At 37.8% G+C, this 27,817-nt stretch overlaps 1 protein-coding gene across 2 annotated transcripts; it reads right to left on the bottom strand.

Moving 5' to 3' along the window:
* Nucleotides 1-581: 581 nt before the first annotated feature.
* Nucleotides 582-23,757, bottom strand: LOC308705114 (uncharacterized protein). Of its 2 annotated transcripts, none has more exons than XM_081389964.1 (3): nt 23,662-23,757; nt 23,211-23,330; nt 582-3,401 (listed from the first exon to the last, which is right to left on the bottom strand). In XM_081389964.1, the coding sequence occupies exons 2-3, from the start codon at nt 23,266-23,268 to the stop codon at nt 2,527-2,529; spliced, it is 933 nt and encodes a 310-aa protein (XP_081246090.1). In that variant the 5' UTR covers nt 23,269-23,330; nt 23,662-23,757; the 3' UTR covers nt 582-2,526. The 2 variants fall into 2 exon arrangements, with proteins under 2 accessions (XP_081246090.1, XP_081246091.1); XM_081389965.1 differs by having other exon boundaries at nt 23,658-23,743.
* Nucleotides 23,758-27,817: the final 4,060 nt, after the last annotated feature.

The raw sequence follows: 27,817 nt of genomic DNA, 5'->3' as shown, positions 1-27,817 counted from the left end.
TCCTATTTAGCACCAAAACTGGAACAGTCTTCCTAACATTGTCCGGGAAGCAGACACACTCTGTCAGTTCAAATCTAGACTAAAAACACATCTCTTTGATTTAGCATACACATAACACATTATAGACTTCTATAATTCAATGTTAGGCTGCATAGATTAGGTCAGCCGGAACCGGGAACACTTCCCATAAATCCTGATGTACTCGTTACATCATAAGAAAAATGGCGTCTATGCTAATATTAGTCTCTCTGTTTATCCCAAGGTTTACTGCAGTCCGCCGGATCCAGGCTGTATCCAGATCTCATGAAGGACCTGCGCCTGGACGTGACAACAGCGCAGTCCTGAAATGTCAACTAGTATCTCCCCTGTGATGGCATCCCTCCCCTCCCTTTACCTCTCTACAGATAAAGCGTTGTCAGGATAATTCTGGATCGCGTGGCTTCGTGGAAGCGAAAAAATGATGTATTATAAATTTTAAGGCCAGACAAGTAGTATGTTAAGGGTTGATTTGTAGGGAAGGACTACACGCCTGCGCACATATATTCAAGCGCGCATACCTATAGACTGAACTTGTAATGTGCATGTGCACGCCATCGGCGTTCTCACTGGTTCGTGCTTTTGAAGTTTGCGCAGAAAGAACTTAAGAGTTTTCTGTTAAAACAGTGTCGTGTTAGCGGCCCCTAAGTTAATAACTAATGATCGTTGGAAGTGAATCAATCAAACTAACTTTATTCTAGAGCTGCTATAAAGCCAAAACAATCTGTTACTTTAATTTCCTATTATCAATGTTAAGCTGCTTTGGAATAATCTACATTGTTAAAAGCACTATATAAGTGAAGATGACTTGCCTTGACTTGACAGGTGGAGTGATAGAGGGTCTCATAAGGGAAGGTGGAGTGATGGAGGGTCTCATGAGGACAGATGGAGTGATGGAGGGTCTCATGAGGACAGGAGGGTCTCATCCATGGCACCATTTCCAGGATTTAGCTCTGGGCTTTTTAAGTCTTTAAGATGTATATGGTTTATGTAAATCCACTTTGGGGATGTATGTGTGCTTACTGAATCTCCCCTGTTAGCTATACATAATAAAATGTGTTTTTACATCAAAATCACAACTATACTATACTGTCTAGTGTCTTTACACCAACAATTCAACAGTTTACCCTACAGTAGTTCAACACGTACAATTTTAACAAAAGGAACCGTGTTTACTCACATTTGAAAACACCAGCGTTGCTGATCTCTGCGATGTTCGATTATGACGAACATTATGATTATGATTATTCCTATTATTATCTCCCATGGCCTCCTGGGATAGAAAAGTATCCATCGATGGGTGCTTCAGAATCTGGGCAGAAGCAGTAGCTCATCCTTTTATGAATCCTGATGTTTCGGACATACTACTCCTTTCAAGTACTGTTTTCTCCTACTATATAGTTGGTAAGTAGGCATATTCGAACACACTATAATATACGCACATCCAAATCTTGCGAGAATTCTCACGTCACCCAGGTAATTCTTGCCTACTCTTTCATACATACTTATTCTCTCTCCTACTGCTTTTTCCCTACTATACAGTTGGGAAGTATTCGGTTTCGAACGCAGCCAGCATCTTCTCAACACGTACACAACACAACCAGCTACAGCATTTGAGGGTGGGTCAAAGTAGATGTTGTTATCAGGCAGCCAATGAAGATTATATGCGGGTATTATGCAAATGAGTTACCCAGTGACGTGTAGCCGTAACAAAGTGGCATTCGAATTTCTGACAGCTTGTTTTCAGTCTCGATTCTTTCTTCTGAGAGACAATAACTTAATTTATTGTGCATCTTCACAACTTTAAAGATTGTTTACATTCACAGACAGCTATATTACACACTGCAATAACGGTTATATTCATATTACACCGGTTCTAAAAAGAAAAGGGCAATGCTTGACCAAACTGTCACCAGATTTAAACTTAACTCATTTTTAGTAAATTACCCTCTTAGATTAAATCACTGTTGAAACAATCTGAATGTCAAATCATTTTGTAAGTGCAATATTTGTAAATCATGTGTGTGAATGTGAACTTTGCTCAATTTAATTCACATTTATTTGTAGTTGGCTTTTCACAATACATATCGTTTCAAAACAGCTTTACTGAAAATGCATGTCTATATTACAATTTAGAGTGATGTGTTATCAGAGGTGACTGTGTCCAAGTTATGCATTTTAGAAATGTATATACAAATCACACAGCTATAGCTAATAATGTACTAATTTAAGGCAGAAACAATAAATACATAAATACATGTTTGTTAACAAATGATTGGGATATATAGAAAAATGTAGCATTGGTGCATGTTGATTCAGAGCTGGTGTAATATCTTCACAGGTATTGGGGCATCTGAAGTCTTCATAAGAGTTTGGTTCCAAACTGGAGATGACGTACTCTTTAGTTAATTCGGGATGGGCATCCCAAGATAAAACAGAAAAGCAAAAGGAAAGAAATTAGACAACTTTAGGCAATGGGCAACTTTGGGCTCACTTAGACAACTTTGGGCAATGCTTTTTCTCATGAGTCCGTTGATGAGATGATCGGGTGAATCTCTTCCCACACGAAGTACACTGGTACGGCTTCTCTCCAGTATGAACTCTCTCATGATCTTTCATGTCTCCTGACCGAGCGAAACTCTTTCCACAGTTTGAGCACTTGTACGGCCTCTCTCCAGTATGAATTCTCTGGTGTAATTTTAAATGTGTTGTTGTAGCAAAGCTCTTCCCACATTCAAAGCACACATAAGGTCTCACACCAGTATGAATACGCTCATGCACTTTTAAATACTTCAGTAGTGAAAAACTCTTTCCACAAAAAGAACAAACGTGAGGTTTCACAGCAGCATGAATTTTAAGGTGTCTCCTTAAGATTGATTCCACAACAAATGTTTTATCACACTGATCACAGCTGAATGATCTCACTCCAGAGTGAGAGCGCAGATGATTTTTGAGAACTCTTTTGCAACTGAAACTTTTTGCACACTGAGAACATGTGAACGGTCTTTCTCCAGTGTGAATTCTCATGTGTCTGTTAAGGTCTGATTTATGTAAGAAAGTCTTTCCACACTGAATGCATGTGAACAGTTTTTCTCCAGTGTGAGATTTCATGTGTTTCTTAAGGTCTGTTTTATGCACGTAAAACATTCCACACTCAGAGCAGGTGAAAAATCCTTCAAGTCCAGGTTTCCCAGCTTGTTTTTGTGTGAAATTTTCTTCAGTCTTTGAAACGACTGCATTTCCATCTTCATTTTTGAAATGATAAGGTTTTTGAAACAGATGTTGTTGGTCTTCATTTTTATATGTACATTTTCCATCTTCATTTGTGAAATGCTGGTGTTTGTCTTCATTCACATCCATCAGGTCTGAAATCAACATTAAATTCCCAAAATTCAATTTAAGGAGGACAAATGAGAAACAAAGAAATAAAGTTCATTCTTAATTTAGTCTACTAGTATCTAGTTTTAGATGTATTGTTATATCCTCCTAAGAACCAGAACTTTTTTTGTGTTTCACAAGTTCACACTTACATAAAATTAGAGTAAAGATTATGCCTATTTGGTGTGCTGTCTGGAGGGAGGGCTTAGTAATTAGCTTAATTATCTGAACATGCTCCTGAACTTTGTATACAGTGAGGAAAATAAGTATTTGAACACCCTGCTATTTTGCAAGTTCTCCCACTTGGAAATCATGGAGGGGTCTGAAATTGTCATCGTAGGTGCATGTCCACTGTGAGACATTATCTAAAAAAAAAATCCAGAAATCACAATATATGATTTTTTAACTATTTATTTGTATGATACAGCTGCAAATAAGTATTTGAACACCTGTCTATCAGCTAGAATTCTGACCCTCAAAGACCTGTTAGTCTGCCTTTAAAATGTCCACCTCCACTCCATTTATTATCCTAAATTAGATGCACCTGTTTGAGGTCGTTAGCCCCATAAAGACACCTGTCCACCCCATACAATCAGTAAGAATCCAACTACTAACATGGCCAAGACCAAAGAGCTGTCCAAAGACACTAGAGACAAAATTGTACACCTCCACAAGGCTGGAAAGGGCTACGGGGAAATTGCCAAGCAGCTTGGTGAAAAAAGGTCCACTGTTGGAGCAATCATTAGAAAATGGAAGAAGCTAAACATGACTGTCAATCTCCCTCGGACTGGGGCTCCATGCAAGATCTCACCTCGTGTGGTCTCAATGATCCTAAGAAAGGTGAGAAATCAGCCCAGAACTACACAGGAGGAGCTGGTCAATGACCTGAAAAGAGCTGGGACCACCGTTTCCAAGGTTACTGTTGGTAATACACTAAGACGTCATGGTTTGAAATCATGCATGGCACGGAAGGTTCCCCTGCTTAAACCAGCACATGTCAAGGCCCGTCTTAAGTTTGCCAATGACCATTTGGATGATCCAGAGGAGTCATGGGAGAAAGTCATGTGGTCAAATGAGACCAAAATAGAACTTTGGTCATAATTCCACTAAACGTGTTTGGAGGAAGAAGAATGATGAGTACCATCCCAAGAACACCATCCCTACTGTGAAGCATGGGGGTGGTAGCATCATGCTTTGGGGGTGTTTTTCTGCACATGGGAAAGGGCGACTGCACTGTATTAAGGAGAGGATGACCGGGGCTATGTATTGCGAGATTTTGGGGAACAACCTCCTTCCCTCAGTTAGAGCATTGAAGATGGGTCGAGGCTGGGTCTTCCAACATGACAATGACCCGAAAAACACAGCCAGGATAAGGGCAACTCCACACAAAGGTCATCCTTACCATGAAAAAATAAAGTTTTTACCTAAAGATCAAAACCCCTTTTAAGTTGTCCATTTTGGTCTGTAATATACTGTATTAATGTGCTGTATCAGAAATTTGAAGAAAATTGCCTTGTTTTTCCACCACATATGAGGTGAGCAACAATGCTAAAATTTTAATTTCAACCAGCCATATTTCATGCTTTCAAAAGAGGTATCAAAGACCCCCCTTTTAAAAACTTAATTTGAACATAAAGCATTTTGCTGAAAGATGGAGGCATGCCTGAGAAATAAATATACTAATTTGGTCATAACAGCACTGCCTGTTGAATTTATAAGGGCTTAATAAAGAGGTCTCGACGCTTCAGTGCTCTGTCACGTCCGTAACGTTTTAAAGATTAAGTTTATATAATATAACAATTATAAATGCAAATAACTTGAAACTTTACATGCAAAGCTAAACTATGTTTATGCTTACTAGGATCGACATTTCATTCCACTACTTTGCTCTGAACAACCATAATAATGCGTTACGGACGTGACCGTTACGGACGCTTCACATCAAATCATATGCACTTGTGATCGGTTTCAGGCTTACCATATATTCAGTGCATATCCAATAATCGCAATAATATTTGTGCTTTGTTAGTTTTAATATGAAAAAATGTCTCAAGTTTCAAATTCAGTCTATTTTATAACAAAATGTAAACAATAGAGACCGCTCTTTAATACGGCGTGGTATATTTCTGTATAGCGCCTCAGTGCGCAGTGGATAAAGCGCACATGAACGGATCTTCTCTTCCTCTGCCAGTTACAGGACGAAATATGAATATCAGAAGGTAGTATATGATACAGTACAACTTAAAGAAGAGCATGTGTCTTATAGCCATAGGACACTTCTTTCGGGATGTCGCGTTTTTCCCTCTTGGTTAAAACATGAATATTCATCATAATCCCGCGATCAAGCTGACAAAATAATAGTGATATTGCAATCATTTTGACTCACGACTTAAAAGTAGACATTTCAGACGTCCTATAGATATATTTCTCAGGTATGTGAGGCAACTAGCCTACATTATACGCGGAGTTTCGGTTAATTTATGAGGCGCGCTCCACTTCACGCGACGGCGCCTCCGTGTCCTGATTATATTGTCTGCTATAGCCTATTTGCTTCTTATTTAATAAATCCAGGCAATTGGTTGATGAAACATTGATTAAAATTAAGATACAATTTATACAAAACGAAATTCACATTAAAGAAAAGCTTTCTACAAATAAAAAAAATAAAAATAAAGAATTGGTCAAAATCATGTCTGCCCACTGATATACTGTATCCGATATATTGCGCATCTTATGGTCTTACTCATGCTGTTATCCTTTCATATAATCAACATATGAAATAAAAAATAAAATTATTTTATTTAAACATTAATATGAGACTAAATGCCTACTCAAATGTAATGTTGGAGCGGGATTTGAGTGAACGCCGTCTTACCGGTGAGCATGTTGGGGGAGAGGTAGGCTACGATTTTCGAACAAACATCGAATATTATTTTTGCTTATAATGCCAATCCTTAATATTTGGTGTTTTAAATGCCTGTTTGAGGTCTCTGTGAACGTTTTAAAGCAGTATTTTAGTGCCACTTTCAGAGCGGTCACGTCCGTAACGGAGAACTGTCACGTCCGTAACATTGTTTTTTCCTCATAAATGTGAAAACGAAAAATAACATAAAATGAATATTTTATGTTCTGTGGAGAGCCAACCCTTCTTCATTCGGTGGGTACTATTACTTTTGGTTTGTGCAGTGTAATTCACAGAATTACTAAAAAATATTTTGGCAACAAAAAGTTATTAAATATAATTATATTAAAATATAAAAAAAAGTTATATTAAATGTAAAACGCATGCGTAGACTGATATTTTTCTAATGTCTGGACTCCTTTATTAAGGGAGTATGGATATATAAACAGACGTTTACAATATATTGGTATTAAATGCATTTTCTGAGAATTTATATTTCAAGTTTTGACTGCAAATGTCACGTCCATAACGCTGGAATTGCCCATAACCAAGGAGTGGCTCTGTAAGAAGCATATCAAGATTCTGGCGTGGCCTAGCCAGTCTCCAGACCTAAACCCAATAGAGGATCTTTGGAGGGAGCTCAAACTCCGTCTTTCTCAGCGACAGCCCAGAAACCTGACTGATCTAGAGAAGATCTGTGTGGAGGAGTGGGCCAAAATCCCTCCTGCAGTGTGTGCAAACCTGGTGAAAAACTACAGGAAACGTTTGACCTCTGTAATTGCAAACAAAGGCTACTGTACCAAATATTAACATTGATTTTCTCAGGTGTTCAAATACTTATTTGCAGCTGTATCACACAAATAAATAGTTAAAAAATCATACATTGTGATTTCTGGATTTTTTTTTTTAGATTATGTCTCTCACAGTGGACATGCACCTACGATAACAATTTCAGACCCCTCCATGATTTCTAAGTGGGAGAACTTGCAAAATAGCAGGGTGTTCAAATACTTATTTTCCTCACTGTATGTGTATTTTATAATCATTTTAAGGGCATCGTGTGTGATTGTGTACCTCTTCGCTATTGTTTCATATCATCGTCGTTTTGTCTAGTCTAGAGATTTGAGATTGAGAGTGTGATTGTTATTTTGACTTGTTAACTTGACAAGTGACCCATGACCAGTGACGATTTCTTTAAGACTGCAAGGGAAGCTCGGCTTCCCCTATAATGTCAAAAAATGAATGGTCAAATATGTACTATTGTATTAACATTTTATTGACTAAAAATGCGTTAGAAAACGTTCATCTCCAAGACGAGTTCATTCAGAATCAGTTACATACAGCAGGTCGGCTGACTCGATCTACTTCTCATACATTCCCGTAGTGTCACAGTGCATTTCCCTGTTGAAGCCCAGCTTCCAATGACTTCAATGGGGCTGCTTCAAACAGTTTTTTTCAGCGCTTCGAAACTAGACGGTCATTGGATAAATGCTGCGATTATGTCCCGCCCACGGAAGCTTAGCTTCTCTGGGGGTGAATGAGGAGTGGGCTGGCCTGGACTCCGGGCTTCTGTGTGATGATTGGAGGGTCTGTCAAAAGACTGCATCTCCTTTTGACTGACAGCGATTTTGTACTATAAGAAATCGCTGAAGCTATTTGCGCTCAGTCCCATCGTGGATTTCTCAAGTACAGTCGAAATAAAAACTGCTGCAACCTATTTCTTGATATTTACTTGGCGAAATTGCTTGATTTTCATCATACATTTCACACAATTATACACCACATTCCTTGTTTCAGTTTTACAGAGTTTAATCTATTTTTTTTATCGTTCATTCATTCATTCATTAATTCATTCATATAGTAGGCTAGGCTAGCATCGTACACTCTAAAAAATGCTTTGTTGGCTGAACAACCATTACTTATAAAAGTAATTAGATTAAACACAAAAAACTTAGTATTCATAACTTTTCAACCTCTATTTAACATATATAGTGTGTGTAACACAAAAATATAAGTTACCAGGTGAACTTAAATGTATGCATAAATAAAATGAAAAAACACAAGTCAAATCTACTACTGTATAACAATTGCGTCAAAATTAAGTAAATCTAGCATAACATTTTAAGTAACTATACGAGCCACGTGATATGCAATTTCCCGTGATGCCTTTCCGGACAAAAATTGGAGCCATTTTGTTAAGCACATGTGAAGATGGTGAAGAGGTAAGCTTAACTTTCTATAAACTTAGTAAAATATTAGATTTTGACATTTTAACATTAATAAACACTTGTTTATTGTGTTAGTGGGTGAAGATTTTCTGAAACGCAACGTGATGAAGACAAGAAAAGAGGTAAGCTTAACTTTTTTAACTTAAGGTACACTTGTTTGTTGCATTTTTGGTCAAGAAATTAACTTTTAAACTGAATTTCAGAATTGCTATGAATTTTCAACTATTAGAAACGTGTTACTTACGAATACGTATGAAAACGTTTGTAGACTACATATTAATTGATGTAGCCTAAATGAGTGACTGTGCGCGAGTATTCAAAAACATATATTATATATATATACATATACATATATATATATATATATATATATATATATATACATACATACATACATACATACATACATATACATATATATATATATATATATATATATATATAAACTGCTCAAAAAAATTAAAGGAACACTTTGAAAACACATCAGATCTCAATGGGGAAAAATATCATGCTGGATATCTATACTAATATGGACTGGGTAATGTGTTATGAACGAAAGGATGCCACATCATTTGATGGAAATGAAAATGATCAACCTACAGAGGACTGAATTCAAAAACACCCCAGAAATCTAAGTGAAAAAATGATGCAGCAGGCTTGTCAATTTTGCTGAAATTTCATTGCAGCAACTCAAAATTGTACTCATTAGTTTGTATGGCCCCCACGTGCTTGTATGCATGCCTAACAACGTTGGGGCATGCTCCTAATGAGACGATGGATGGTGTCTTGGGGTATTTCCTCCCAGATCTGGACCAGCGCATCACTGAGCTCCTGGACAGTCTGAGGTGCAACCAGTGATGTCAGATGGACCGAAACACAATGTCCCAGAGGTGTTCTATTGGATGTAGGTCAGGTGAGCGTGGTGGCCCTTCAATGGTATCATTCCTTCATCCTCCAAGAACTGCCTGCATGCTCTCGCCACATGAGGCCGGGCATTGTTGTGCACCAGGAGAAACCCAGGACCCACTGCACCAGCATAGGGTCTGACAATGGATCCAAGGATTTCATCCCGATACCTAATGGCAGTCAGGGTGCCATTGTCTAGCCTGCAGAGGTCTGTGCGTCCCTCCATGGATATGCCTCCCCAGGCCATCACTGACCCACCACCAAACCGGTCATGCTGAACGATGTTACAGGCAGCATAACATTCTCCACGGCTTCTCCAGACCCTTTCCTGTCTGTCACGTGCTAAGGGTGAACCTGCTCTCATTTGTGAAAACCACAGGGCACCAGTGGCGGACCTGCCAATTCTGGTGTTCAATGGGAAATGCCAATCGAGCTCCCTGGTGCTGGGCAGTGAGCACAGGGCCCACTAGAGGACGTCGGGCCCTCAGGCCACCCTCATGAAGTCTGTTTCTGATTGTTTGGTCAGAGACATTCACACCAGTGGCCTGCTGGAGGTTATTTTGTAGGGCTCTGGCAGTGCTCATCATGTTCCTCCTCGCACAAAAGAGCAGATACCGGTCCTGCTGATGGGTTAAGGACCTTCTACGGCCCTGTCCAGCTCTCCTAGAGTAGCTGTTTGTCTTCCTGGAATCTCCTCCATGCTCTTGAGACTGTGCTGGGAGACACAGCAAACCTTCTGGCAATGGCACGTATTGATGAGCCATCCTGAAGGAGCTGGACTGCCTGCGCAACCTCTGTAGGGTCCAGGTATCGCCTCATGCTACCAGTAGTGACACTGACCCTAGCCAAATGCAAAACTGGTGAAAAACAGTCGGAAAAGATGAGTAGGGAAAAAATGTCAGTGGCCTCAACCTGTAAAACCATTCCTGTTTTGGGGGTTGTCTTACTGTTGCCCATCTAGTGCACCTGCTGTTAATTTCATTAACACTAAAGCAGCTGAAACTGATTACCAACCCCCTCTGTTACTTAACTGACCAGATCAATATCCCAGGAGTTTAACTGACTTGATGCTATTCTCTGATTAACAAGTGTTCCCTTTATTTTTTTGAGCAGTGTATATATATATATATATATATATATATATAGGCTAGGCTATATTTTATTTGAATTATTAACCCTCTGAGGTGGACAAACGTGCGGGCGCGTTTTGCTGGATTTTCTCCACATTGTAGCACTATAAACTTAAATTACTCAGTCATTTATAGTCATACAGAAAAAAGAAATATAAAAAAAGAATCTGTGATATTTCTCCTTTTGTATGTGTCCACTTACAATCAAACCAAAACATTGTGCTTTTGTAAAATAAAGAAATTAAACAGGGTTTTTCGTTCTGCCTCTCTGTCGCGGTGAACTTTTTTTCTTGAGCACGTCTATAAACTGAAACAAAACTCAGCGAATACTTGTCACACATTTATGAGCCATATACCTTTATAAACATTTAAGTGTGTACTTTTAAATGATCGGATTCAAAACGAAAACAAATATTCTCTGTTTAAGTAATTTGTATAAAACCAACAAGATGTCCAGCTTCTCAAACGCTTCCTCATTACAGTTAATTTGGCCACGCCCACTCGCGCAAAAGATATTCACATGCAAATCTCCACATGGAACGCGGACTCGCTCATTACCTCAACAACAAAACACTTCACTTCACTTTTCGTCGAGTTTGAAAGACGTGCCTGAGCTTACATTGGATTTAGGCTACCTCAGAAGAAAAAGATTTGAAGAAAAGAAAGATGTAAGGTAAGAAATTCTTACATATTAGTTTGTTATTGTTGCATAAATGTCACGTTGCAGTTTAACTGTTGCTAGATATATGGGGAATGTTATAATATTTAGACCCGTGTTTACTGTTACTGTGTTTGTGGATATCTGCTCAAACGTAGATATGTATATGGTAACCATAATGTTTTATATTTGAGAGCGATCGCGTTTGAATGTATTTTGATAGTGATCGCGTTTGAATGTATCATATTTTTGATAGCGATCGCGTTTGAATGTATCATATTTTTGATAGCGATCGCGTTTGAATGTACTGTATCATATTTTGGATGAAAGCAAAACGCACCAAACGGCTTCATGTTTTTATTATTATCTCATTTCATATCATCATAACGGATGGAAACATTTGAAGTAACATGATAATCAATATATTTTTCTCTAGCTTAGTTGTTACTGAAATCTTTTGGAAGATTTAAATACTGCTATAGGTTATTTATTGTTATTATTATTTTATCCGGCACTGCGCATATACCTTATGCCTACAATGCACAACAAACCTGGTGTTCATTATATTATATATTGTTGGAAACATTTGTGTGTGTGTGTGTGTGTGTGTGTGTGTATTCTGTGAATTTTAAAAAGGAATTTTAACCAGAAAAATCTAATATTTATTTCCAAAATCGTGCAGGCCTTTCTCTTGATATCAGTATGTTCACTTTTTTTTTTTCAGAGCCCAGATGCCACTGAGGACTTCAACATTCACATGAGTCTCTGTACGTGAACACGGTAAAGTGAAAATCTTGGAAATGAAAGGTATGTACAATGTTTTTAGGAATGGCACAAAGGTCTCTGTCTTTGAAGTGCTTTTTTGGCATTTGTTGTGTATCTTTGGATTATGTTGTGTTGTAAATAAATCAAAACAATTTAAAAGCCATTCTTTTTTAAATCTCCTCATTTACAGTATTGTGCAAGGTTGCTCAGAATGAAAGGGCCTGATAGCTCCTAATAGGGCCGTTAGGGGAGGTTCTTTGTCTTTCTCAGGTGAGAAAAGCTTACATATTAATGAGCTCCCGCATAAAGCTTTCTAACACAAAACACGTCGTAAAATTTTTAAATCAATATATTGTCTTATCTGAATGAGCAGTCAGGGTGATTTTCACATGGTTTGCAGCAAATATTCTAGGCTACGTCATACAATTTTCAAAAGTCTTGTGAAAAAATAATCAGTATGGGTTTCATTGCCTTATTTCAGTGATAATTTTTTTTTGTATTTTCACAAACTATGCATAAATGTCATCATCTCAAAACTACAAACTTTTACATACATGCTGCTGATATATTATTGTAGCAGAGTTTGTGCTGAATACAGTGTAATTAGACTTTAGCCATGAAAATGTCACAAGTAACAGAAATAACCAGAAATGTCAGAGCATGTCAGAACACCTCCAGGGCCCAGAAAACAGCTCAGACCTCAGAGGGTTAAGCAGTGAGCTTCCGTCGAATGTAAGGTTAAGTGTTTATAGTAGTCAAGAGTATTTATTGTTTATTTCGTGGGATATGACCATGCATCGCATTGGCACATGCATTAAGATTGCATTAAAGGGGTCATATAATGCCATTTTTGTACAATCTAATATGATTCTTTAGGGTCTAAATTAAAAGTTTGTAATATACTTTAATTAAAAATTCTCATTAGTATTGTAAGAAAACACTAATTTTACCTGGTCAAAAACAGCTCTGTTTTCAGCACGCCGTTTCAGTTCATGTGTCTTTAAATGATAATGAGCTTTGCTCACCCCGGCTGCAACGCATGATTCGTCGTCATCTTAAGTAAACACGGCTGAAAGTGAAAGCTGCAACATCCATTATTGGGACTTGGTTCGGATTTAAGCCGTCCGACAAACAGCAGCAAACTATCCGAGTGTGTGGGGTAACGGTTCGGTAAGTTCACACACGACTAATCCGTTCTACCACCTCAAATTCAAAACGAAACTGAAACTGATATCACTGAATACCAGCGCGCGTGTATTATTCTCAATCCAATATATCTTAGTGGTTAGACAATATTATAACTTTAAATTTGGGGTTTCATAAGCTCAAAGCTATAATAAACATTAGACCTACTTAAGATCTCTGCAGCTAGTGTACTTAAATTTTATTTATCTGCAAAATTATGTTGTATACTTAGTTTTGCACAATATATGTTCTCAAAACTACATATAGCCTACCCTTTAAAAAAAAATTAGCAGTTGTTTAGCAGGGTCTGTGTAACCTGTTCTGAAATGGTTTTATTATAATATACTGTATATCGTTATCGCAAGAGGCTGCAATGTATATCAAAATATAGATTTTAGGCCATATCGCCCATCCCTAATTGATAGCCTATAGTAGTTGATAATAACATAGGCCTATGTTGCCTACGGACGGTAACAGTACAGAAGTAACCTTTTACAGTCTATGAGTAGAACAGCTTTCTCAAGCAGTTTGTGGTGCATTTTGGAAACAGGAGATGAGCCCCTGGTCTAATGCGCCACCTGGCTTGAGAAACCCGTTCTCAAAGACTTAGCCTACTTTTATAGTCATTATTTGGGTAGCACACATATTCTGAATGGCTTCGGCAGAATTCAAATGAGCCATTTTAATCTAGATTAATCTAGATTAATTTCAAAATTAATCTAGATTAATCTAGATTAAAAAAATTAATCTATGGCCACCTCTAATATATATATATATATATATATATATATATATATATATATATATATATATATATATATATATATATATATATAGACAAAATAATAATTATATAGATATAGATATACACACACACACAACCAGTAAGATTTTTTTTAATGTTTATAAAAGAAATCCCATTTGTTCACCAAGGCTTCATTTATTTGATCCAAAATACAGCAAAAACGTACAATTTAAAGTAACTGTTTTCTATTTGAATATATTTTAAGATGCAATTTAAAAGTTTGGGGTCAGTTAGATTTTTTTTTTTTTTTTTTTAAGAAATAAAATAAAATACTTTTATTCATTTACATTTACATTTAGTCATTTAGCAGACGCTTTTATCCAAAGCGACTTACAAATTAGGACTAAATTAAGCGAGTCATCATGAAGAGGCAAAAACAACAACAACGCAAGAAGTGCTCAAGATACGAAGTTCAGGCATTATTCAGAGTAGCATAAGCCTGATAAGTGATGTTTCAAAGGGAAAGGAAATTTATTTTTTTTTTTTTTTTAAGAGGTTAAGTGCTCATGGAAGAGATAGGTTTTCAGCTGTCTTTTGAATGTTGTCAGGGATTCTGCATTCCGGATGAGGGTGGGGAGTTCGTTCCACCAGCACGGAACTGTGAATGAGAATGTTCTGGAAAGTGATTTTGTGGCTTTCTGTGATGGAACCACGAGGCGTCGCTCGTTGGCCGATCGTAGGCGTCTGGTAGGGATGTAGACTCGTAGGAGTGAGTAAAAGTAGGAGGGAGCTGAGCCTGTGACAGATCTGTAAGCAAGCGTCAATGCCTTGAACTTGATGCGAGCAGCGAGAGGTAGCCAGTGCAGAGAGATGAACAGTGGAGTGACGTGTGCCCTCTTGGGCTCGTTGAAGACAAGGCGAGCTGCAGCATTCTGGATCAACTGTAGGGGTTTGGTTGCACATGCTGGAAGTCCGGCCAGAAGAGCATTACAGTAGTCAAGCCTAGAAATGACCAGGGCCTGGACGAGAAGTTGTGTTGCATGCTCAGTTAGGAAAGCCCTGATCTTCCTGATGTTGTGCAGTGCAAACCTGCATGATCGAGCTGTCTTTGAAATGTGATCTGTGAAGGTCAGCTGGTCATCAAACGTTACTCCAAGGTTTCTGACCAACCTTGATGGGGTGATTGATGATGAATCTAGCTGGATGGTGAAGTCGTGCTGTAGTGATGGATTGGCAGGGAGGACGAGAAGCTCAGTCTTTGCCAGGTTGAGCTGCAGGTGATGTTCCTTCATCCATGTGGAGATGTCCGCCAGACAGCTTGAGACCCGTGCAGCTACTGTGGGATCATCTGGTTGAAACGAGAGGAAGAGCTGTGTGTCATCAGCATAGCAGTGGTAGGAGAAGCCGTGTGCCTGTATGATGTGTCCCAGTGATGTGGTGTAGATGGAGAAGAGGAGGGGACCAAGAACTGAACCCTGGGGAACCCCTGTGGTCAGTTGATGTGCTCTGGATACCTCGCCTCTCCATGCGACCCTGAAGAACCTACCTGTGAGATAGGACTCAAACCAGTGGAGTGAAGTTCCTGTGATGCCCAGTGATGAGAGGCTGGACAGAAGGATCTGATGATTCACAGTGTCGAAGGCAGCAGACAGATCCAGGAGAATGAGGACTGAAGATTTGGAAGCAGCTTTTGCAATCCGTAGGGCTTCTGTGACTGACAGTAATGCAGTCTCAGTTGAATGCCCTTTCTTGAAGCCAGATTGGTTGACATCTAGCTGGTTGTTTAGAGACAAGAAGGATGTTACTTGGTTGAAAACAGCTCTTTCAAGTGTCTTCGCAATGAATGGTAGGAGAGAGATAGGTCTGTAATTCTCTACAAATGATGTGTTTAGCGTTGGTTTTTTAAGCAGTGGAGTAACCCGAGCCTGCTTGAATGCTGTGGGGAAAGTGCCAGTATGGAGGGATGAGTTGATGATGTGTGTGAGTGATGGTAGAAGTGTGGGAGAGATGGCTTGTAGAAGGTGTGAGGGGATGGGGTCAAGAGGGCAGGTGGTAGGTTGACTGGAGAGGAGAAGTGTAGATACTTCTTCCTCGGATAGCGGAGAAAATGAGGACAGAGGGATATTGGCTGTGGAAGGGGTCGGTCTGGGTTTCTGTGTGTGTGGTGCTGAGAACTGACTGCTGATAGCTGTTGTTTTGTTGGTGAAGAAGTTCGCAAAATCGTCAGCAGTTAAGGAGGAGGCGGGTGGTGGTGGAGGTGGACAGAGGAGGGAGTTGAATGTCTTGAAGAGTGATCGTGTGTTGGAGGAGCTGTTGATCTTATTGTGGAAGTATGAAGATTTTGCAGCATGAACATCAACAGAAAAGGACGAGAGGAGAGATTGATACATACTCAGGTCAGATGCGTCTTTAGATTTGTTCCATTTCCTCTCCGCTGCCCTGAGTTTGGTCCGGTGTTCACGAAGAACCTCAGACAACCAGGGGTTGGAGGGAGTAGCACGTGCTGGCCTGGAGGAGAGAGGGCAGATAATGTCTAGAGAAGAAGTTAGAGTGGAGCATAAGGTGTCCGTTGTGCTATTCAGCAAGTATGAATTATATGGATCAAAAGTGACAGTATAGACATTTATAATGTTGCAAAATCTTTATATTTCAGATAAATGCTGTTCTTTGGAACTTTCTATTTGTCATATCCTGAAAAAAAATTGTACACAACTGTTTTCAACACTGATAATAATAATAAATGTTTCTTGAGCATCGAAACATCATATTGATTTCTGAAGGATCATGTGACACTGAAGACTGGAGTAATGATGCTGAAAATACAGCTTTGCCAACACAGAAATAAACTGAATTTAAAATATTTTCAAATAGAAAAGTTTATTTTTAAATTGTAAAAATGTTTCACAATATTACAGTTTTTGCTGTATTTTGAGTCAAATAAATAAAGCCTTGGTGAGAAGAAGAGACATCTTTTAAAAACATTAAAAAATCTGACCACCCAAAAAATTGTGACCGGTAGTTTATATAGCATCTAACTTGTACTATTAGCACTTATATTAAAATGTACAGTCTTAATTGTCTACCTTTTGGAAAATCCTAAATCCTTAAGCCTGTGGCAAAAAATAAAGTGAAATGCTTTATTGTGTGTGATTTGCATGTTTAATTTATTTTAAGACATTGAAAGCAGTGCAGTAAGCAGACCAATAGCTGAAGATCTAAAATACGTTAAAAATGTTAAGTAAAAATGTTAATTCATTTAATTGTCTTATTTTTATTTATAAATGAGCTTAAATGTTAAGTTAACACAACTAAGATTTATTTTGATCTCACATGGCCTGCACAGTGTTGGATTTACTTAAAATTTATATGTGTTGGATTTACTTAAAATGTATATGCACCATTTTTGCATCACACTTTTTAAGTAATCCCAACTTGGAATAATTTTACTTAAAATTAACAAGAAAATCTTTGTTATATGTACTTATATTTTTAAGTAAAGAATGTTGCGTGAACTCAAATATTTAAGTACATATAACAAAGGTTTTCTTGTTTATTTTAAGTAAAATTATTCCAAGTTGGGATTACTTAAAAAGTGTGATGCAAAAATGGTGCATATATATTTTAAGTAAATCCAACACATAATTTTTTAGAGTGTAGGGGTGAAACTGCACACGATGGTAGACAGTGCTAATATTGTCGACCTGATTTTGGCAAAGCCATTTGAAAGTGTTCCTTACGAGGAAAAACTTAGAATTAAACAGCAGGGCAGATCAACACCTAAGATTGATTTAGTGCAAAAGATAGGGGAAAATAATAGGTCTTTTCAGCTCTCCTGGTATGACAAAGTTAGCTGGCTGACTGGAAGTGCTGTGACAAATAAAATGTACTTCTGGCCATGCCTCTTGATGAAACCATCTCACAGATGTGTTGTTTGGTCAAAGATGGGGTTTGGAGATCTGAATAACTTTGACAGGGCATATAAAAGACATGAAAAGAGCAATGAACATGTGAATGCATGTGCAAGATTAAGTTGCATGGGCAGGATCAGGGTTGGGCAAGCAATCAATGAAGGTGCTTGCATTCAAGTGGCTAAACATAATGAAACAGTCAAACAAAACAGGGCCTTCCTAAACCGCCTTATTGATGTGACATCCTTGCTTGGCCGGCAGGAGCTGTCATTTAGGGGACATGATGAGTGTAGTGAATCATCCAACAAGGGGAATTACAGGGAGTTCACAGAAACATTAGCTAAATATGATTCTGTCCTGTCCACACAATTCGAGTCCTCAACTGTGTTTTCTGGTATGTCCCATACTATTCAAAATGACTTGATCTCTGCTCTTGCAGCTACCGTCGTTTCTGTTCAGATCAGATATGAAATTCAGGATGCTCCCTTTTTTGGATGGCAGGTGGATGAAACAACTGATATATCCTGCCGTGCCCAACTCTCTGTCATTGTTCGCTATGTGGATAGTGTAGGTAAAATTCAGGAGCGCTTTATTGGATTTTTTTATGTTTCTGGGGGGCGAGATGCCCAGTCCGTTTTTGATATATTAAATGAGAACATGCAGGACTACAATTTTAAGGATAAGCTCGTGGCACAGACCTATGATGGGGCTGCTGTCATGGCTTCAGATCTCAATGGTCTGCAGGCCAAAGTGAAAGCAATAGCCCCCAGTGCAATGTTTGTGCATTGCTATGCACACAGACTGAATCTGGTGCTGTCACAGGGGGCTAAATGCTTGCCTGAGTGCAGAATTTTTTTTGCATCACTCTCTGGGTTTGCCACATTTTTTTTTTCAAAATCCACAAAGAGGACATCTTTTCTGGAGTTTGCAGGCTGTTCAAGGTTGCCCAGAAACGCTCCTACTCGATGGAATTTCACATCACAGATAGTGAGCACTGTGGCAAACAATTATGATGGCCTCCTGCAGACATTTGAGAACATCATTGCAGATACGACAATGGATGATGATACACTGGATTGTGCCAAAGGCTTTGTGAGGAAACTGGAGGATTTTGAGTTTGTGTTCATGTTGTACACATATGAACAAATCTTCTCTGAGACTGATGTGGTCTTTGATATTGTCCAGCAGAGGGCTATGGATGTTCTTTACTGCAAGAAAAGCATTGAGTCTCTTCTTGCATTTGTCAAAGAAAAGAGGTCAGAGGGGGCTTTCCAAGCTGTTTATGCCAAAACAGCAGATCTCATATCAGACCCACGAGATGAGCCCATGAGAAAGCGCCGTCTGACCCAATTGCAGGATCCCCAAGATCGATACAAAAATCTGTACATGGCCATCCTTGATAACATCTTAGAGCAGATTCCTCTACGTTTTTCAAATTTGGAAAGTATGCTCTTCTTAGAATTAGTCAATCCAGGGAAATTTGATGACATGAGACAGGTATTTCCAGAGGAGGCCTTCCAAAGTGTCCTGAAAAGTTATGGCCATCACTTTGATTCAGGGAGACTGAGGGCAGAGCTTCAAGTCCTGTATTCAGATCAGGACTTGCAGGGTAACAGGGGAAAGCTGTGTGATTACTTGGTGTTCCTTAAAGACATGGAGTTGGACAGTGCAATGCTTCAGCTTTACAAACTGTTCTCATTAGTGGCAACAATTGGAGCTACATCTGCAGGTGTAGAAAGGAGCTTCTCCTGTTTAAAGCGGCTCAAGTCCTACACCCGTAACAATGGGCCAAGGCCATTTAAGCAGCCTAGCTCTGGAAAAGACGCCTAGTTGGTACGACAGGGTCACAGACCATTTTCTTGAAAAGGAACGTAGGGCAGAATTAACTTTTAAATAAATGGACAATTTTATGATGTAGGCTGAAAATGAGCTTCCCCTCTTTAACAGACCAGTAGCCGCCACTGCCCATGACCCATGCCTGATCGACTACGATTTGGATTCTGATTTTGGATTGTTTGCTACGAACCTGTGTATATATCTTGTGTAAATATTCTGATATACAATTTTGCCAAATTAAGGGATGTAGGGGGTTTGACGCCATTTTATTTAGTATATATCTTTTCACACTGTTTTGATTTAGGGAGGTAGGCAGGGTTCGAATTATGATTTCATCTTTGTGGGGGTCTCTTTTAAAAAAAAAAAAAAAAAAAAAAAAAAAGTAGCCTATGAGCAGGGGCGGTGTAGCTTAATAATGTAATATAAAAATTTGTAAATATAATACAAATTTAATAAAAAAAAAAACACAATCCAATTTAAATAGTACATTTGGTTTAATTTGTCGTTTAATGAGGTCTGATATAAACAGCTCCGACATACTTAGCGTGTACTTAAGTGGTCCAGTGGTAGAACTTTTGCCAAGCGTGTCAGAGGTTTTGGGTTCGAATCCGTACTCGTATAGGTTTTCTTTTTTCTTTTTGTCAAATCCGATTATGTTTATCAGTGGTTGTATATCAGGCAGAGACACGTTTGTGTGCATTTTGTTTTGTAATTTCACTGGAACGAATAGAGACTCTCCACAACGGATTGAAGCACGCGTCTGAGTGAAGACTGTGCGCGAGCCACAAACAAACACAGTATCTGCGCCACTGATCGCAGCGGCAACGAGCACTTTGATCACTTGATTTAAGCATAAGGATGTAGTGTGATGACGATCCGAGATCCCGTGAGATCCATGTGTTTGGCATCTTGTCCTATCTTTTAAGTCATGCTACAGTAGTCTGAAGGAAAAAGTGCTTTATTTGTAATTTAAAATAATGGTGCTGATGATTTTTAGAGACCCCCCAGGGAACTACACTAACCTTTTCCACTGGTGGCACTTGCGCTACTAACTTTTTCAGTTACTGGCGCAAAACATGATTTGGTCGCACAAATTATTTATAGTAAGCCCGTCTGGATAATAATGAACAATAATGAAACTGTATTGCATACAGATGTGCTTTTTATTTTACTTGCCATATTTTAAACCACATGCCTTCTTGTTTTTGTTTTCTTTAACATTGGTTGGGACAGATTTACTGCAATAGAAAATACCGTACACAATAAAGAGCAAAATGGATTTCAACATGCTATGGTTGGCACAGATGGGCAGACTACTGAACTCTTAAGTAGTGATGCACCGATGTGAAAATTGTGGGCGATACGATAACCGATATTAATATTGCTTTTATGGCCGATACCGATATTTACCGATGTCGATATCTCTGTATAGAAATGACTGATATTGGGCACCTTTACCTGTGTGCAAAATATGTCACACATAGGACACACATGCATTATATTGTATTGCATATTATGTGTGCTGGTCAACTTGTCAAAAATTAAGAAACCCCTAGAAAACAGTAAAAAAAAAACAGGAACATTGTGTACAATTAAGATAGGCTTCTTAATTTATTATTCCAATATCCAAATATGATACTAAATAGCACAGGGAAAAGGGCTTCTATTTGTGTCGTGCTGTCTTTGCGTTTGAACATTGCACATTTTAAACAGGACACGCATTAGCTGCATAAATGTTAGCCAAATACAAACATATAGAAAACAGTTGACAAAGAATAGACAGGAGCCCAATAATAGCATAACGAATCACTTATTCTAAAAATAATATCAAGTATAAGTTAGACGAATCCGACATATAATGAGGGCTATGTTAACAGTAAAACGTCCGTCATTTAACGAATTTTAAAAACACGGATGGATAATACAAAATGCTTTCTGACATTTTGACAGAAAAAAAAACAAGCAAGAACAACATTTAAACGATAGCCCGTCAATTTTCATTTTACAATTATCTTCTCTCTCTGTGTGCGCGCGTCCGTGTTTGTGAGAGAGAGAGAGCTCGCGCAGCACTGATACATTGGTACGTTTTAATCTAAGTAACGGTCGCGGGACTGAAGCCAACTTGATGTGTAGAATGCTCAGAGCACGTTATAAAACGTATTCTTAAAATACACATTTCTGTTTTAATAAATGCTCATAGTAAATCATAGCATATTGCCTAAAACATTGGTACAAAAATAATCAGTGATACATTTGCGACCCATTAAAAATTAGGGTCGCAATGGCATTTCAAAAGGTCGCATATGCGACCATTTTGGTCGCAGTGTAGTTCCCTGCCCCCACAGGTGTATGATTTTACTGCTTTCATGAAAGCTCATCCTCTCTCTATGGGAGCTCAGCTCCCACTGGCTCCCACGTAATTCGAACCATGGAGGTAGGCAAGTTTAAATTGTATTTTGTTATCTTTATTTTTGTTTTAGGAAATGTAGAGGTTAAAAAAAAGATTGTTTTGTTTGTTATTTTGGCCTTGTCTGCCCCTGATACTACACTCTTGTTAAAAATAATAAAACTCTTATTATTTGGCATCTCTCTTATAGAGAGACTCTCTCTTTTCCTGTTACGGCTGACCCCTAGCGGTCGTAACAATTACATTGTTTGGAGCATAAGAAAAAAATGAAAACTTTTTTGAAAAAGGATATTTTGTTCATATTTTACGCTATGTCATCTGTAGAGGACACCAGGACTCAGTTGTTAAGAAAATAAAATGGCATGATTAGACATGTCATGTTTATTTATTTTTTTATTTACCAATTAATTTTTAGGTTTAAGGCTATTTTTAACCAAACTATGTATAATGGAGATTCTCAACTACATTATGAAAAATATAATAGAATGATTTTAAATACCATTTTACTTTATGCACAATGTGTGTAAAATTGCAATAAATGGGTAGTTCCATTCTATTCAATGTATTTAATTAGCATATTGATGTGTTCTTTTGGCAACATGTAATGAAAAAAAGAAGTTTAATAATGAGAGTAATAACTTGGCAACAATTTCATAAAAATATATAATATTTCATTGGAATATTGATATAAAATTTCCTTCCCAATTGACTTGTGTCTCCCCAAAATGCCTGATAAACATGCTGTAAGTCCTGGTTTCTTCTACAGATAGCTAATCGATAGCCATCTTCTAATCGATAGCCTGTTTCCTAACAGAGTCATTTTCTGATTTGAAACCCCATAACGTTTTCCTGAGAAGTTTATTTACAACAAACAATTAAAGTCAAATTTAAAAAAAAAAATACAAAATATTATCATATTTCCATAAGAGTGCTAAATTTGATCATTCAGTTAATGCCAATCATTTTAAAGACCAAGGAGAAGGGGTTGTAATAGTGAAACTACATCTCTGAAATGCCCTGAAATTGCTATTTACAGGTCTATGCCTGGGTCTAAGGAGGAAATTATGTGAGTTTTCATTTTAATGTTCCCCGTCAGTCATTAAAGAAAATGAAGAAAAACACCAACCTATTTGTTCCCCTGTATATTCATCTTTTATTCTGCAGGGTTCTTCCTCAAACTCCATCTTCACAATAGTATGTCAGTAGTTTCTGCTGGAGTAATTGCTCCTGCTTGCTGCTTCTTCTCCTGTGGGAAGATGGGAATATTCCCCAGCATTTAAACTCTCATGAAGAACTCTCATTATGTTTCAATCAATTCAACGCCTAAAGCTGATTTTTATGTTGGTTTAATTTGTTTATTACATAAAATGTAAACACAACTCATAATATTTTTGTAATCAAATTTTAATGTGAAAAATCAGTCAGTATAACGAGTTGTTTACGTTTCACGAGCGTTAATGCAAAACATCAGTCGGTTCATTTTGATTCGTTTGTGAGTGATTCACTAAATTAACTGAATCGTTTAGTCGTTTGGATTTAGATTACTCCCCAATAAACGATTAAATGAACGTACTCACAGTCTGAATGACAGCAGATTTAGAGCAGGACGAACGCCTGTGTTTCACTTCACATGTTCATGTTCTCTTCCCTCGCTCACTTCTTCTTCTTCTTTCGGAGTTTTATGGCGGTTGGCAAACCAGCTAAATGGTGCATTTACCGCCACCAACTGGACAGGAGTGTGAAGCGTTAATCGAGTGAAGCAAAAATCAACTAATTATATATAAAAAAAAAAAAAAAAAACATATAACCTATATTCTGTTAACCAATCCTGTTTCTCTTAGATACCTCATTAGAGCACTATAAACCCTTGTCTCTTTCTGTGCGTATTGAAATATTTTTTTTACTGACAGTGTATTAATACCTATGTATCTTAATGATTCTATAAAGTTGATTCTTTCTCTGTTGTATCCTATGCAATGAATCAACACGTGTTCAACTGTTTCTGACAAGCCACATTTATCACAATTCTCAGAATCTCTTTTTCCTATGATAAACAGTGAATAATTAAGGCATGTGTGCCCTATTCGAAGCCTAGATATTATGGCATCTTCTTTTCTGCTTCCGTATTTACTTCTCTCAACCCCAACTTTATTTTGAATTTTATACAGATGTCTACCTTTTGTCTCCTTGTCCCATTTCTGTTGCCACATTTTGTTTAGAGCAGATTTTATTATTGCTTTAACTTCAGTTTTGCTCAGTGATACATTAATGTCTATTACATTGCGTTTCAAAGATCTCTTTGCCAACTGATCAACCTCCTCATTACCCTTTACCCCCACATGTGCTGGAACCCATAAAAATGAAATGTTTACTCCTATTCTGTATATTCTGTACAGATTTTGAAGTATTTCATACAAAATGTCCTGCCTGGATGCTGACTTTCCACTGTTTATACTCATTAAAGCTGAATACGAATCTGAGCAAATCACTACATCCATAGGATGAACGTCTTCCACCCACTGAAGTGCCATTAAAATACCAATCATTTCTGCGGTGTATACTGAAACATGATCTGTAATTCTCTTTTCAATACTATATTTAAAATGAGGAATGAAAACTGCTGCCGCTGTATGTCCAGTATCTGGACTCTTAGATCCATCCGTGAATATTTGAATACTATTGTAATATTCTTGACTTAGATGCTGCTTCACAACTGTATCCTTTGTTATGATTATTTCCTTTTTTTTCAACTTGTCTTGCAATGTTAGATCTACATCAGGTTTAGGGAAAAGCCATGGAGGTATTGATGGTATTACCACTGTGGGACTAATATTTATATTACTTATTTCTATGTTCTGGGCTTCTTTTCCTACATTCCATCCAAAACTATTAATTTCTCCTTTTCCATACTCCCAGCATTTTTCTAGGATTTTTTTCACAGGGTGATTCTCATCATGTCCCTTTAGTGTACTCCAATATGACATTTTTAATTGTAGCCTCCTTACGTCCAGAGGCATTTCTGCCATTTCTACCTGCATTGCTGGGATAGGGGATGTTCTGAATGCCCCACAACTTATTCGTAATGCTTGCGACTGAATAACATTTATTTCCTTTAACTTGGATGCTGATGCTGAGCTGTATACTATGCATCCATAATCTATTACTGGTCTGATCATTGCACAATAAATCCTTTTTAACGATTGCCGACTTGCACCCCAATCTACCCCTGCCAGACATCTTAAGACATTTATTCCTTTTTTACATTTATCTATTATTTTCTTTATGTGACTGTCAAATTTAAGTTTTGAATCCATCCACAACCCCAAATATCGAATTTCCAATACTTGTTCTAAGGTTTGTTCGTATAGTTTTAATTTTATTTGTGGGCTACTCTTCTTTTTTGAGAAACAGATAACTTGCGTTTTTCCTACAGACAATTTGAAACCCCAGTTGTTTACCCATTTTTCCACCTCCTCTACTGCTCTCTGCATGCTTTTTTCAACAAATTTAACATTCCGTCCTCTTTTCCACATGGCTCCATCATCTGCATATAAGGATTTTCCTATTCCTTGTCCTACCAGAGAAAATATGTCATTAATCATTATATTAAATAAAATTGGACTACAAACACTACCTTGAGGAGTACCGTTATCTATTGTGTATATCTTTGAATAACTAGAACCAATCTTGACCTGTATTGTACGCTTGAAAAGGAAATCCATTATCCAATTATACAACCTTCCTTTGATACCTATTTTATCCAACTTAATTAATAATCCCTCCTTCCACAACATATCGTAGGCTTTTTCCACGTCAAAAAACACTCCAACTAATACTTCTTTATTTATAAATGCTTTTCTGATTTCTGATTCTAGACATATTATAGAATCCATTGTATTGCGACCCTTTCTAAATCCACTTTGATATGGGCAAAAAAGATTTTTCTTTTCTATTATGTAATTTAGTCTAGCTATTACCATTCTTTCCATTATTTTACATAAGTTCGATGTTAGTGCAATTGGTCTATAGTTAACTGCTCTGGAATGATCTTTCCCTGGTTTAGCTATTGGAACAACTACTCCCCTCGCTCACTTCTCTTCTTCTTCTTCTTCTTCTTCTTTTTGATTGGCGGTTTGCAACTATTTCTTGTGCATTACCGCCACCACTGGACTGGAGTAGGCACGGGAGTTACTAGCTATTCCCAAACTAAATATACCAGCACTAAAAAAAAAAAAAAAAAAAAACACTTATATCCTTTTTAACAGGCCTGTACTTTTCAAAAAAAGAAATAATAAATCAAAATTTTCCCTTGAGCTTCTTTTCAATAGTGTTTTAATTTCTAAAGACATTTTCTTTGTTTTCAACTCATTAACAAGCCTCTGCCTTGCCTCATTGTATTTATGGCAGTGCATTATTACATGCTCTACTGTTTCAGGTATATTGTTCTGGCAATACTCACAATTTCCATCTCCATGCTTTTTTATTAAGAACATTGTACTATTCAACTTTGTATGACCCAACCTCATCCTTGTTAGTATAATTTCTTCCTGTCTTGATCTGGTTATTTGTGTGTCTTTTCCCACTTTCCCTTGTATCCTATAAAGATGTCTTCCTGTGTACCCATTATCCCAAATATGTTGCCACTTTTTAATCGTTTTCGCCTTTACTATACTTTTTATTTCTGCTTTACTATACTTTACATCTACATCTATATTGCTTTTGTCTGTTGCTCTCTTTGCATGCTCATCGGCCAGTTCGTTACCCTCTACTCCTATATGGGCTGGAACCCATAAGAATGTCACCCTCCTTCCTGATGCTTGTATTCCACTTGCCAGCTGTAAAATTTCGATTAAAATATCTTCCCTTGAATCAGACCGATAATTCTGAACACTAAACATTGCTGAACTTGAATCAGAGGCAATCACTGCCTGCAGACAATTGTTAGACTCTATCCACACGAGTGCTAACCATATGGCAACCAGTTCAGCAGTATACACTGATAGGTCATCATTTATCCTTTTTGCCTTTGCTATTCCCATCTCAGGGATTACATAAGCCACCCCTACTCTCTTTTCAATATTTTTAGACGCATCTGTAAAAACCTTTACACACTCTTTGTATTTTCCTGTTATATAATTTCTTACCCCATACTTATCCACTCCATCTTTCTTTCTTTCCTCCAACAGTTCTAAATCAACTCTCAATTCTTCCAACATCCAGGAGGCACTACTGGATATGCCACTGTAGGGCTGATGTTCAGTGACCCAATTCCCATGTTATTCACCTTATCTTTTATAACCCATCCATAACTTTTAACTTTCATACTTTCTTTTTCCTGACATTCTCTTAATACTGTCTGAGACATGTGGTTCTCTTTATGACCCCTGATATTTGCCCAGTATACCAGTGCTAGCTGGTCCCTCCTCAAATGCAGTGGCATCTCACCCACCTCTACTTGAATTGCAGCTACTGGAGAAGTTTTTATTGCACCACTAATTATCCTCATTGCTTGATTTTGCATACCATCAAGTTTGCTCAAGCTTGTCTTGGAGGCTGATCCATATGTTATACAGCCGTAGTCAAACACTGATCTCATTAGACCTGTATAGATGGTTTTCAATGCTGACCTTGTAGCACCCCAATCTATCCCGCATAGACACCTCATGACATTTAGTATCCTTTTACATTTTTCTACCATCTTTTGGATGTGGCATGCCCATGTTAACCTCTTAT

Source organism: Scardinius erythrophthalmus (genome assembly GCF_964197995.2).
Source record: "Scardinius erythrophthalmus genome assembly, chromosome: 17".
NCBI lineage: Eukaryota > Metazoa > Chordata > Actinopteri > Cypriniformes > Leuciscidae > Scardinius > Scardinius erythrophthalmus.
Note: the sequence above shows the minus strand (reverse complement) of the source record. Positions and strands in the feature narration are given on the sequence as shown.